The sequence below is a fragment of the Microcaecilia unicolor genome, chromosome 8 (assembly GCF_901765095.1).
Source record: "Microcaecilia unicolor chromosome 8, aMicUni1.1, whole genome shotgun sequence".
NCBI lineage: Eukaryota > Metazoa > Chordata > Amphibia > Gymnophiona > Siphonopidae > Microcaecilia > Microcaecilia unicolor.
In genome coordinates this window covers 226839991-226852673 of record NC_044038.1, presented here as the reverse complement: position 1 = coordinate 226852673, position 12683 = coordinate 226839991, and the positions used below count along the sequence as shown (strand labels likewise).

General features: G+C 45.4%; 1 protein-coding gene across 3 annotated transcripts in view; it reads right to left on the bottom strand.

Moving 5' to 3' along the window:
- The window catches only part of LOC115475954 (perlwapin-like), a 33479-nt gene extending 28906 nt beyond the window's left edge, over positions 1–4573 (bottom strand). For all 3 annotated transcript variants that reach the window (XM_030212038.1, XM_030212039.1, XM_030212040.1), the window contains exons 1-2: positions 4455–4573; positions 1226–1369 (exon numbers count right to left, since the gene is read on the bottom strand). In XM_030212038.1, coding sequence (XP_030067898.1) covers positions 1226–1369; positions 4455–4542 — 232 coding nt within the window. In that variant the 5' untranslated portion in view covers positions 4543–4573. The remainder of the gene's footprint in view (positions 1–1225; positions 1370–4454) is intronic.
- Positions 4574–12683: the final 8110 nt, after the last annotated feature.

Below are 12683 nucleotides of genomic sequence, written 5' to 3'. Positions count from 1 at the left end.
AAATTCATATACTTTCCACAATGTGATTTTCCGGATTTAATTTGTGATGTGCTATCTCTCACTGTTACCAATAACCTACCCTTCAATTATGGGCTGCTCATGTCTTTGTCAGTGGGCACACTTACAAAATCAGCAAGGGATCAAATACTTATTTCCCCCACTGTATAGTATACTAGTAAAAAAGGCCCGTTTCTGCCTGTCATGAAACGGGCACTAGCGGGCACGGGACTCCTTTCCCCTCCCCTTACGCTAGTACCCCTGGTGGTGTAGAGGTACCTGTTCGCTCGGGGCAGGAAAGAAAGAGCCCCCTCTTTCCTGCTTGTAGCGCTGCTGGTAGCTGCCCTGCTGCATCCTGTGCGAGTCCGGCTCTCGGCATTTCAAAATGGCCGCCGAGAATTGAAGTCTCGCGAGGCTGCGTCAACTCTCGGTGGCCATTTTGAAACGTGGAGAGCCCGACTCACAGAGGATGCAGCAGGGCAGCTAGCAGCACCGGTTCGGGCAGGAAAGTGGCGGCTCTTTCTTTCCTGCCCCGAGCGAACAGGTACCTCTAGACCACCAGGGATAGTAGCGTAAGGGGAGGGGAGGTGATGGGGGGGAAGAGGGGGCGACCGGGGGCGGGGTGCTAGCGTTATCGGGGCGGGGCGATGGTGCGAAAGGGGCGGGGTGATGGGCACGTCCTCGGCGGCTGCGATTCATTGGAAGGGGAGGAGTAGGGAAACAAGCTACGCGTGTTTCCCTACTCCTTCCTGTTTGTTCATTTGCGTGGTTGTGTACATGTTCCACCCTCGACATCATCACGTGTGATGCGAGGGCGGGGCATGGAGACATGGTGAGTGTTCTGGCTTCACCACCATGAACTTACGAACCGGTGTCTGAGTGCCTGCAGTGACGTCAGTGTCCTCAGAACGTTGAGGGTGCGTTTTATTATAGTAGATGGTCTGATTGATAAGAGAGAGAATTAAAACAGCTAAAACAGTCTTCTCAAATCCTCTACTGCCACGAGAGGGCAAAAATCATACATCAGGTGCCTACTTGAGTCTCCCTGTGTCTGTGTTTTTGTGAGGACAGAAATTAAACACAGATCATCTGTTTGAGCCAGTGAACTATCTTTTTAAAGTCAAGAGCTGCAATTTAGCAGTGCCTTTTCTGTCTATAACAGTTTCAGAAGAAGAGAATTAATACTGCTGGGAAAAGTATAATCAGATCAATTGTAAATGATAATTACCTGCTGCAGGTGGTTTGCAAAACTTATCACACCCATCATCACAGCATTTCTTGTTTCCTGAGCAGTCTTTATCGTTGGTACAGAAAGAATCGCAGAACGGGGTTTTCTTTATATTTCGTGCTGGTGGGCAAACTCCAGCCTTTACTAGAATAAAAACATAATAACAGAACAATGCATACTAATGATATCATACAACTGCTCATAAAAATCTACCACCAGCCAAAACAAGTCTGACAAAATGATCTAAACCATTTCTTTCCATTTTTGAACCCATAATAGCTGCTCCTCTGGACACGAAAGTAGGGATGGATGGGCAGCCCAAAAATGTGTGTGTTTCATTTTAGTTGATTTTTTTTGTTTTATGTTTTGGAATGAATGTCATTACCTGCACACTCTTTACAAAGGCAATAGGGAGGGAATTCTAGAGATGGTGTCCAAACTTGAGCAGTAAGCACTTAGCACTGATCTGACGCCTAACTTTTGGGCACAGGATTTACGCCTGCTGAAATCTGGTATAAATGGCGTCACCTAAGCTGCACTTTGGCATTATTCAGTAATTTCACATGCAAATTGTTGGAATGCCCTGACACGCACATGGCCACACCCCCTTTTGAGATACATGCTATGGGAGTTAGGCATTGTGCGTACCTTATAGAATAGCGTGCAGCCAGATGCACGTGCAAATTTTATGAGTGCCAATTAACATCAATAATTATCCAATTTATTTGCGTGAACATCTCAGAAGCGTGCTTGAAGTTGGGCATTCAACTTTGGGTACCTTATATAGAATCAGGGAGTATATGTAAAGAGGCTGTGATAGAGGGCTATAAAATAATGAGTGGAGTGGAACGGGTAGACATGAAGCGTCTGCTTACGCTTTCCAAAAATACTAGGACTAGGGGGCATGCGATGAAGCTACAAAGTAGTAAATTTAAAACAAATCAGAGAAAATTTTTCTTCACTCAACAAGTAATTCAACTCTGGAATTCGTTGCCAGAAAATGTGGTAAAGGTGGTTAGCTTAGCAGAGTTTTAAAAAGGTTTGGACGGCTTCCTAAAGGAAAAGTCCATAGACCATTATTAAACTGGACTTGGGGAAAATCCACTATTTCTGGGATAAGCAGCATAAAATGATTTTGTACTTTTTTGGGGATCTTGCCAGGTATTTGTGACCTGGATTGGCCACTGTTGGAAACAGGATGCCTGGGCTTGATGGACCATTCGGTCTGTCCCAGTATGGCAACACTTATGTACTCTTTTCCTGACAGTGTTCACACGTGTGAACCATCACATTTCGTTGCACGCCCACACTTCTGTGCACTATTGGGAAAGAGTATGCACTCTTTAAACAGAGCGCACTCTTTTTCCCAATAGCGCTGAAACATTTAAGCACTGCTATTCTGTAAAGGATCAAAAATAGTAAGCGTATAAATGATGCCTATCTTGAGGCACTTGGAATTACAGCAGTGCTGGCATTAGGAGGAACAACCATAGCAATTGCCCTGGGGTCCAAAGTCTGCCCAAAACTGAAGGAGGCACACCCTGGGCTCCATCATGTCAACCCCATCCCTGTTCAGCTGAGGGATTAGTAGCAAACTACATTCCTCCTGTTCCTCTTACACACATATAATGGCCTTGTCTAAGTGACCATTTGAATCCTACTTACATTGTTCTGTGAAAGTGGCAAGTATCAGAAATGACGGGGATCTTTCAAGGAAATATTGCTTGGAAAAGGGTATTTTCTAAGAGAAATGTGCGCTAGCAAAAATGTCATTTTTTTGCTGAATTCATTTTGCCATGAAAATCATCACGTCTCATGTGGCTCCCAAGTCACAGACTGCATACCCAGAAACGATTAAGCTTTGTCACAGAAAGGTGTTTCACAACACTGTGGTAATCGTCACTTCCTTGTCCTATCTTGCCCAGGCAGATGTCTCAAATGAAATGTAGGCGTAAAAGCCAGCAGCTAAATTAGACGCTGATGGGGGTCTATTCTGTAACAATGTGAAAAGAAATTCTGGGAACACTCCTGGAACACTCCCAAAATGCTCTTCGTCATGCCCCCTTGAATTTATGCGCTATAGGATTTACATGCGGAGTGCTAGAGAATACAATCCATGAGTGAATCCCAATTAAGGCCAATTAACACCAATAATTGGTTATTAGCAGCCAATTATTGGTGCTTATTGTCTCACTGATCAGTTAAGTTAGGTGTGCAAACCTGCAAATCTTTAGTCGCCATATATAGAATCCCCCAGAGAGTGTGTGTGTGTGTTTTTTTTTTAAAGAAAATGTTCTCTTTTTGACATAATGCTCACTCTGGAGGAGTCGTCTTGTGGTTAGTGCAATAGACTTTGATCCTGGGGAACTGGGCTCAATTCCCAGTGCAGCTCCTTCTGACTCTGGGTAAATCACTTAACCCTCCATTGCCCCAGGTACAAATAAGTACCTGTGTGTAGTATGTAAACCGCTTTGAATGTAGTTGCAAGAACCACAGAAAGGCGGTCTATCAAGTCCCATTTCCCTTTCCCTATTTGAGATTCTACATGGAATGTTGCTACTATTGAGATTCTGTTGCTACTATTTGAGATTCTATATGGAATGTTGCTAGTGGAGGAGTAGCCTAGTGGTTAGTGCAGCAGACTTTGATCCTGGAGAACTGGGTTCAATTCCCACTGCAGCTCCTTGTGACTGTGGGCAAGTCACTTAACCCTCCATTGCCCCTGGTATAAAATAAGTACCTGAATATATGTAAACTGCTTTGAATGTAGTTGCAAAAAACCACAGAAAGGTGGTACGTCAAGTCCCAATTCCCTTTCCCTATTTGAGATTCTACATGGAATGTTGCTACTAATTCAGATTCTACATGGAATGTTGCTACTATTTGAGATTCTACACAAGATGTTGCTAGTTGGAGGACTGGCCTAGTGGTTAGTATAGCTGACTTTGATCCTGGGGAACTGGGCTCAAGTCCCACTGCAGCTCCTTGTGACTCTGAGCAAATCACTTAACCCTCTATTGCCTCACGTACAAAATAAGTACTTGTATATAATATATCAATTGCTTTGAATGTAGTTGCAAAAAACCCCACAGAAAAGCAATTTATCGAGTCCCACTTTCTTTAAGAAGTCTGGTGAGTGTCATTTTACCATCGCTACATGAAAGAGGAACCTGGAGCTACATTCTTGAGCTGTAATCTGCATTGATGTGAGGCGGCTCCCTCTACTCACCTTCACTTTGCTGAAGAGACACAGCCTGCTGCTCTGCCCAGAGGGAGAGGAGAACCACGGTTAGGAAGATGCCGCCTGCTGCCTTCATGGTACCTTCAGGAGTTGTATCTGAATCTCCACAGCTAACCTTGGCTGGAATTTATACTCCTGCCTCATTGGGAGTGGAAGAGTTGAGGGAGGGATCATGGGACTGGTCTCCTCCTCACTTGGTCTTTCACAACCTGCTCATTTGAGACATCTGCCTGGGCAAGATAGAACAAGGAACTGCTGATTACCACAGTGTTGAGAAACACCTTTCCGTGCCAAAGCTTAATCATTTCTAGATGTGCAAGTCTGTGGTTTGGGAGCCACATGAGATATATGTGGTGATTTTCATGGCAAAATGAATCCAGCAAAAAATGCTAGCGCACATTTCTCTTAGAAAGTACCCTTTTCCGAGCAATGTTTCCTTGAAAGATCCCCATCATTTCTGAAACTTTCCACCTTCGGTGAAACAATATAAGTAGGATTCAAGTGGTCGCTTAGACAAGGTCATTATATATGTGTGAGAGGAACGGGAGGAATGCAGTTTGTTAGTAATCCCTTAGCTGAACAGGTCTGGGGTTGACATGATGGAGCCCAGAGCATTGCCAGTGGGATGTGCCTCCTTCAGTTTTGGGGAGACTTTGGACTTCATAGAGAATTGCTCTGGTTGTTCCTCGTAATGCCAGAACTGCTGCGAGTCATAGGAGCCGACTCTGTGGGTGCTTGAGCACCCCCAATAATTGAGAAAATTCCTTGTATGTGTCCAGGGAGGGGTTATTTCCACTGGGCTTAGCACCCCTAATAATTTTGAAAAGTTGGCTCCTATGGCTGCGACATTTGCAAACTTTTCCTTACATTCAATGCTTGCCCAATACCAAAGGAGGTACATATGTCCTACTCAAAGCCCTCAGCCTCTCCCAGTGCATGGGCACTTTTCCTCACAGGGAGGGCCCAATTTTGAGCTGGGTTTTTTTCCTATGGGTAAACAGCTGAAGAGTGCCCAGAATTCATCTGAAGAAGGAGCACCTGGTGAGGGACTTCTAAGCAGTGACGTATTTATTCTATGTGCGTGTGTTGCATACACATCCCTTGTCAGACCGCTACCCCCCTCCCACCTCCCCGCACATGCCTTAAAATCATCTCCCTCCAATCGTTGCCCGGGCAGCGGCAGCAGCACTCATAGGCTGCCTGCACTGGGACGTTCTCTCTGAACCATCCCACCCCTTCTGACACAACTTCCTGTTTTCTAAAGGATGGGCAAACACTGGAGCAGAGCAGAGGCGATTTTAAGGTAACCGAGGGGGGGGGGGGGGGGGAAGCAGGGGGCCCACCCCCTGTTAAACCTTTCTGGCTATGCCACTGCTTCTAAGGTCTCAAAAACTCAGGTAATTAGTTACTTTCATCTGAAGTCAAATTAGTTACTTTAGTGGACCTTGGGTGGAGGCCCGGTGTAAAGAAAATATTTTTCTGCTTCTAGAGTAATTTCTGTTATGTAACTCCAAATAATTACAGACTATTCAGCAGACGTGGTTCCAAACTGATCTCACATTATTACAAGACACTAGATAAACAGGTTGTATTCCACAGGAAACAAGAGTTTTCACAATCCCCAGATTCTGTGCAGAGCAGTTACAATGGGGCACATGAATTCAAAGGGGAAGTCCTAGGTAGAGCTATGCCAGCTTTTACTTGCTCCCATTAAAATCGTAGTGGGATTTCAGCGCTTGGCTGATTCTTTGTCTTTGTTATTTTTTTTATTTATTTGGATTTGCTGACGCCTTTTTCAGTAGTAGCTCAAGGTGAGTTACATTCAGGCGCATTGGGTATTCCCCTGTCCCTGGAGGGCTCACAGTCTAAATTTGTACCTGATGCAATGAATGGAATGGATGTCAAAACCAGTGCTCTAACCGCTAGGTCAGTGGCGTAGCCAGACCTGACATTTTGGGTGGGTCCAGAGCTAATATGGGCGGGAACTAGGTGTGAGTAGCATACAGCAACATAAATCTTTTCCACTCCTTCATGTTACCTCTGGGTAGTTGACCTTATACAGAGTATTAGAATGATTAGGAACATTAATCTCAGGGTATTTTATGCAATCAGATGCCCATCTACAAGAGAAATTAGAATTAATAGAGAGAAGCAATTTCTCATTTAAAGGCACATTAAGGACGTGGCATAATTCATTTTCTACCTCGAGGCCTTACTAAAAAAGGTTTAAATACGTGTGGCTTTGCAGCCTCTGATCGTCCCAGTGATTTTCCTACAGAACGCAAACCCAGGATGGCTGAACACGCTCCTCATTATAGGGAGCCAGTCCACGGGTGTGCGAGAATCTTTCCTGCCACCCCCCCACCCCTACCCCTGCTATGATCCCTCATCTATACTTGCTTAAGTTGCCCTTAACTACTTCCTGCGCAGATCTAAAGCAGAGAGACGTTAAGTGTCACAGCTCCCCTGGTCGGGGGAATCTCCACGTGCACTCTGCCTGCTTCCCAGCCTCGTGAAAGACAGAGAATCTCCGTGCCACTGTGACGTCAATGAGGATTCCCCCTCCTTGAGTGGACTAGATGGGCTGGCTGCTGGCTCACTTCCACTCCACTCCCAAAGTTGCAGTGGCCAACGGGCGGGCGTAAAAGCAGCAAGCAGCCAGGCTCGACTCCATCCTTTGCTTCCTGCCCTCTCTCTGTGCCGTCCCGCCTTCCTCTGATGTCATTTCCTTTCGGGCGGGCGGAACGCTGAGAGGGCAGGAAGCGAAGGATGGAGTCGAGCCTGGCTGCTTGCTGCTTTTACGCCCACCCGCTTGCCGCTGCAGGCAAGAAGAGTCTTAGACTAAGTCTGTCGTCGTCGCCGTCGTTGCACCCATAGCTACGCCCCTGCACTAGGTCACTCCTCACCGCTCCATGAGCAAAAGATCCATGTTGCCCTCACAAGGTGTTTTAGTTTCACCCATCTTGCTAACTGAGTTGCAAGTTCCTCCACTCTCTTCTTCTGATGGGAGAGACCTGTAGTATTGAATAGATCCTCCAAGATGGAGACACCGAGTAAGTTCTCTATGATCTTTCCCTGGAGCATTAGGCTGGCAAGGTAGTAGTGATCAAGATGCTTGGCACCTGCTCCATGTTGGCTACTTGCTTCTATAAGCTCCCTCTGTGGGGAACTTCCATTACTATCCTGTTAAACCTAACACTAGCTTCCCTTACCTATGTCTTCCACCTCCCTCTCAATCCTCTTCTTATATCTTTCTCCAAACATGACCACAATCATGGTGCTACCTCCTCGTGATCTTGGGGGTCTGATGCAATCACGTGTCTGCTGTTTAGACCTAGAATGGAGGGAGCTCAGAAAGGTGGTGGCCCTGATTCTTCAGGGGTATCTTACGTGGATCAGAATTCAAGGAATGGGATGAAGGAGGAGTCAGTTGTACAAGAGTGTCTTTCATCTGCTGGACAGGAGACAAAGTGCAAGCACATTTGCGCCTACTTCAACAAGTGATACAAAACTGCCTGTATAACGATGCATATTTTGTTCATCCAAGGTATGTTCATAGTTATCTCTCCTGACCTAATCCTGCCTTTTGGAATGCCATTATTTGCCATGGTCGAATCTAGCTACCTGTTTTCACAAAGCAGTTAGCTGCTGTTCCCCAGTCAATGTGGCTGATCTAGCCAGATATATCCTTAGCCACTCGGCTAAGGCGTTTTGACATATGTCAATAAAGCAGCATGTTCACTAAAATAAAATATATTAGTGTTTATGCAGTAAAATGAGAAAGTCTTTGCATATAAATGTCACCTATGAATTAGGTTTTTATTTAGATTTTGCTCACACATTTTTCAGTAGTAGCTCAGGGTGAGTTACATTCATGTACTCTGGATATTTCTCTGTCCCAGGAGGGCTCACAATCTAAGTTTGTACCTGAGGCAATGGAGGTTTAAGTGACTTGCCCAAGATCACAAGGAGCAGCAGTGGGATTTGAACTGGCCACCTCTGGATTGCAAGACCAGTGCTCTAACCAGTAGGCCACTCCTCCAAAGGGTTTGTTCAGTTGAACCTGTGTTACATAACCTGAACAAACCCTTGGGAGCAGCAATAAATTTTCTCAAGAAAGCTTTTGTTTATGTTATTTGTATTCTGCAGCCTGCAGTGAACCTGTAAGAAAGTCTACTGGAAGATGAGACCAATCAAATTCTCCCAAGTTTCACATCCAAACAAAAATGACCCCAAGGAATAAAAAGTGCCCACTTGTGGCTGCTTTTGGACCCTCTGTGCTAAAAGTCCTTTCTAAAGCTATTTCAAGGGAGGGACCCCTTCATTTGAATTTACTGTACCCAACACGTTTACCAGCTATAGAGTCCTAAAACCAGTATGCTTAAAACCAGTATTCCTAGGAAGCCTTCTGTGGTATTACTTTTAGTCCTGCGCATTTTCTGTTTCGTAAAACAGACATCTACCTTCCCCTCCTGCTGTGTGCAGCATTTTAAGATGATCCACAGTCATCTGCAAAATTTCAGCTTTTTCCAATTTTGCTGATCCCTGAGGAGAATACAAGAGAGCAGGAGAGAGAAATGAAACCATGGATCTATTTGAAATATATATCTGGGAAGACACATCTTAACGCAATTAAACAGTTAAGTATTTTGTAAGTAACCCCACAAAAATGAGAACGCTGTTCAAATCATATTTACCTGTTTCTCAAAAGCACTAGGCACCAATCGTCTCAGTTCTGACAAGCTGTTATTTATTCGATCTCGGCGACGCTTTTCTATTATGCCTCTGCGTCTTTTGGTGTTCTGCCTGGAAATTAGTGCGGTATACTCTCCTCCACCTGCTATTTAATATGTGTTTGCTATGGCCAAAAATTTAGCACCAGCCTTGGACCAGCTTTGAACTTTACAGTATGCCCGCTGTTGTGAAAGCACAGTTTCCAGCATGCATTTTGGCTGAAAGATGAAGGTGGTACAATACTCTATAATGTAGAAGGCACAAGGCTTAAACTGTATCTAATCTAATATAAAAATGTGCTACTCCAACATTCCATTGTGTCTCACTGGGATCGTAACCACCTGCTGACATCACTCCTCCAATGTTCTCCTCCAACGTTCCAATGTGTGTCACTGGGATTATAACCACCTGCTGACGTCACTCCTCCAACGTTCTCCGTCCCCCCTCCCTCCCAGTTCCATGGGACCCTGGAACTGGGAGGGAGGGACGGAGGGACAGAGGGAGAGGGGCCCCTGGAAATGGGAGGGAGGGGGGCCTGGAACTCGGAGGGAGGTGGATGGGGCAGGGGAGAGATGCTGCACATGGATGGATGGAGGGGGCAGGGCACAGAGGACGTTGCCTGCATATGGATGAATGCAGGGGAGAGAGCATAATGCAGGGGAGGGAGGGGACCCTGAAACTCGGAGGGAGGTAGGGAGGGGACAACCCTGGAACTCGGAGGCAGGGAGGGGACAACCCTGGAACTCAGAGGGAGGGACAACAACCCTGGAACTCGGAGGGAGGGGGGACGACCCTGGAACTCGGAGGGCGGGAGGGAGGGGGCCCCTGGCACACACTCTCATGCTCACACACACACTCTCTCTCTCTCACAGACACACTCGCACCCAGTCTCACTCTCTCTCTGTCACACACACACACTTGCACATTCACTCTCTCTCTCTCTCTCTCTCTCTCTCTCTCTCTCTCTCTCTCTATCTCTCTCTCACACAGTCACTCTCACACACACTCTCTCAAACATACACACTCCAAGGAAAACCTTGCTAGTGCCCATTTCATTTGTGTCAGAAACGGGCCTTTTTTTTACTAGTAATGCTATAAAGCCATACAAAATACACTGATTTTGATCATAACTGCTATTATGGACGTACGTCAGAGACCATTGCAGGTATTCTGAGTTTGATCAGGACAGTGAGATTTCCTTTGAGGTAACCAATTCATTTTGTTTGACAACAGAACTTTATTCAAAGAGCTGTAAAGCTCTTCCAATGTTTATCCGGCCAGTCCGCCTATTGGTATGGTTGATACCACTTAGAGAATCACCACCATCACCTGATTTTTCCTTTCTCATAAAGAGGCTTCCATTTATTCGTATTGCCTACACAGGGCCCTGGCTGTAACATTACAGGGTGCTTAGTGAGAAAGGATGATGGCACGCAAGTGTCCTCCAGAATCGGAGCTTGCAGATTTTCTTCCTTGAGTGGGGCTAGAAAGTGTGCAAGTGATGGAGGAGATGTCATTGCTGCAACAGGAGAAGTTATGGGAGCTGTACGGTAGAGGATACAGGAGAGATAGATGAGAAGGAGGAGAACTTCAAAACTATATTCACATTTATTTGCATTTCCAAGTAATAGATTAGCAGAGAACAAAGGAATTTGCTGTCGTTCACGTTGTTAGTATGGTTAAAGACAACACTGGCCATTCTGAGACTTCAGTCCAAACAGGAGCCTGAGCCTCAGCGCCTTCACCGTATTCTCCAATTCTTTTGGGTTGAGGGCAGAGCATTTTTCTTTCTGCTTAGAGGCCCTGGGAGACTGTCACCCAGCCCATTTTGGGACTTACAGGACAAGGTGTTTCTAAAAGGGAGTATAGTCAGATGACAGTTCCTCTTTCGTCAGCACATTTAGATTACTCACTGGGTTAGGCGCTTCTTTCTCTATCCAGCCAAGTCCACTTAGGCTGTTCTTTCACAGAATGCAGATAAGCACAAACAAATAGTATATTGTGAAAAATGAATCTGATTGATTTCTTTGACTGGGTGACCAGAGAACTGAATAAAGGACACTCACTAGATATAATCTACTTGGGTTTCAGCAAAGCCTTCGATATGGCTCCTTGCTGGAGTCTTCTGAATAAAATGAGAGGGCTGAAGTTAAGACCCAAAGTGGTAAACCAGATTGGAAACTGGTTGACTGACAGATGACAGTGGAGAATTTATTTTATTTGTTACATTTGTAACCTGTGCTTTCCCACTCATGGCAGGCTCAATGCAGCTTACATGGGGCAATGGAGGGTTAAGTGACTTGCCCAGAGTCACAAGGAGCTGCCTGTGCCTGAAGTGGGAATCAAACTCAGTTCCTCAGTTCCCCAGGACCAAAGTCCACCACCCTAACCACTAGGCCACTCCTCCACTGTTGCTACTATTTGAGATTCTACATGGATAGTTGCTATTCCACTAGCAACATTCCATGTAGAAGTCGGCCCTTGCAGATCACTAATGTGGCCGCTCAGGCTTCTGTTTCTGTGAGTCTGATGTCCTGCACGGGCAGGCTTCTACATTACTACTACTATTACTACTTATCACTTCTATAGTGCTACAAGGCATAGGCAGCGCTGCACACCATACACAAAAAGACAGTCCCTGCTCAAAGAGCTTACAATCTAGATAAGACAGGTAAACAGACAGAACAATTAAGGGTAAGGGAATAATAGGAAACAACTTTAATAATAAAAACATGAAAACGGATGGTTTCTCCAGACAGTTCCAGAAGTCAGTCTGCAGCACTGGTAGTATAGAGGTTCTTCACAGGAGAAAAACTTCATCAGTGGCCATGGTGGGGAGAACGTGTGCTTAAAATGTCTGCACCTATTCAAATAAGGAGTCAAAAAAAATAAACTCACTTCATTTTTAAAGCAAGGATTAACAGAGAAGTGTTGCAGGGATTCTAACCCAAGACTTAATTTTTACACTAGCAAGCATGACTAAGTCCCCCCATCCCCTCTGGAGAAAGACTGCAGGTACAATTCTCACCCTAAACCTGAAACACACACCATCCCAGGGCTCCAAAAAAAAAAAAAAATCTACACACATGCCCCAAAGACTTACTACTACTACTACTACTACTTAGCATTTCTATAGCGCTGCCAGGGTTACGCAGCTCTGTACAAGTTTAACATGGGGAAGGACAGTCCCTGCTCAAGAGAGCTTACAATCTAAAGGTTACAAACTATGTAGTCAGTGTAGGTAACTTACAACTTATGTAGTCAGTGTAGGTAGCTTACAATCTAGAGGTTACAAACTCTGTAGTCAGTGTAGGTAACATGAATGGGGAAGGTGGTTAGGCGCCAAAAGCAAGGGAGAAGAGATGGGCTTTGAGTAAGGACTTGAAGATAGGCAGGGAGGGCGCATGGCGTATGGGCTCGGGAAATCTGTTCCAGGCATAAGGTGATGCGAGGCAGAAGGGGCTTGCCCCGAGACACAGCCAA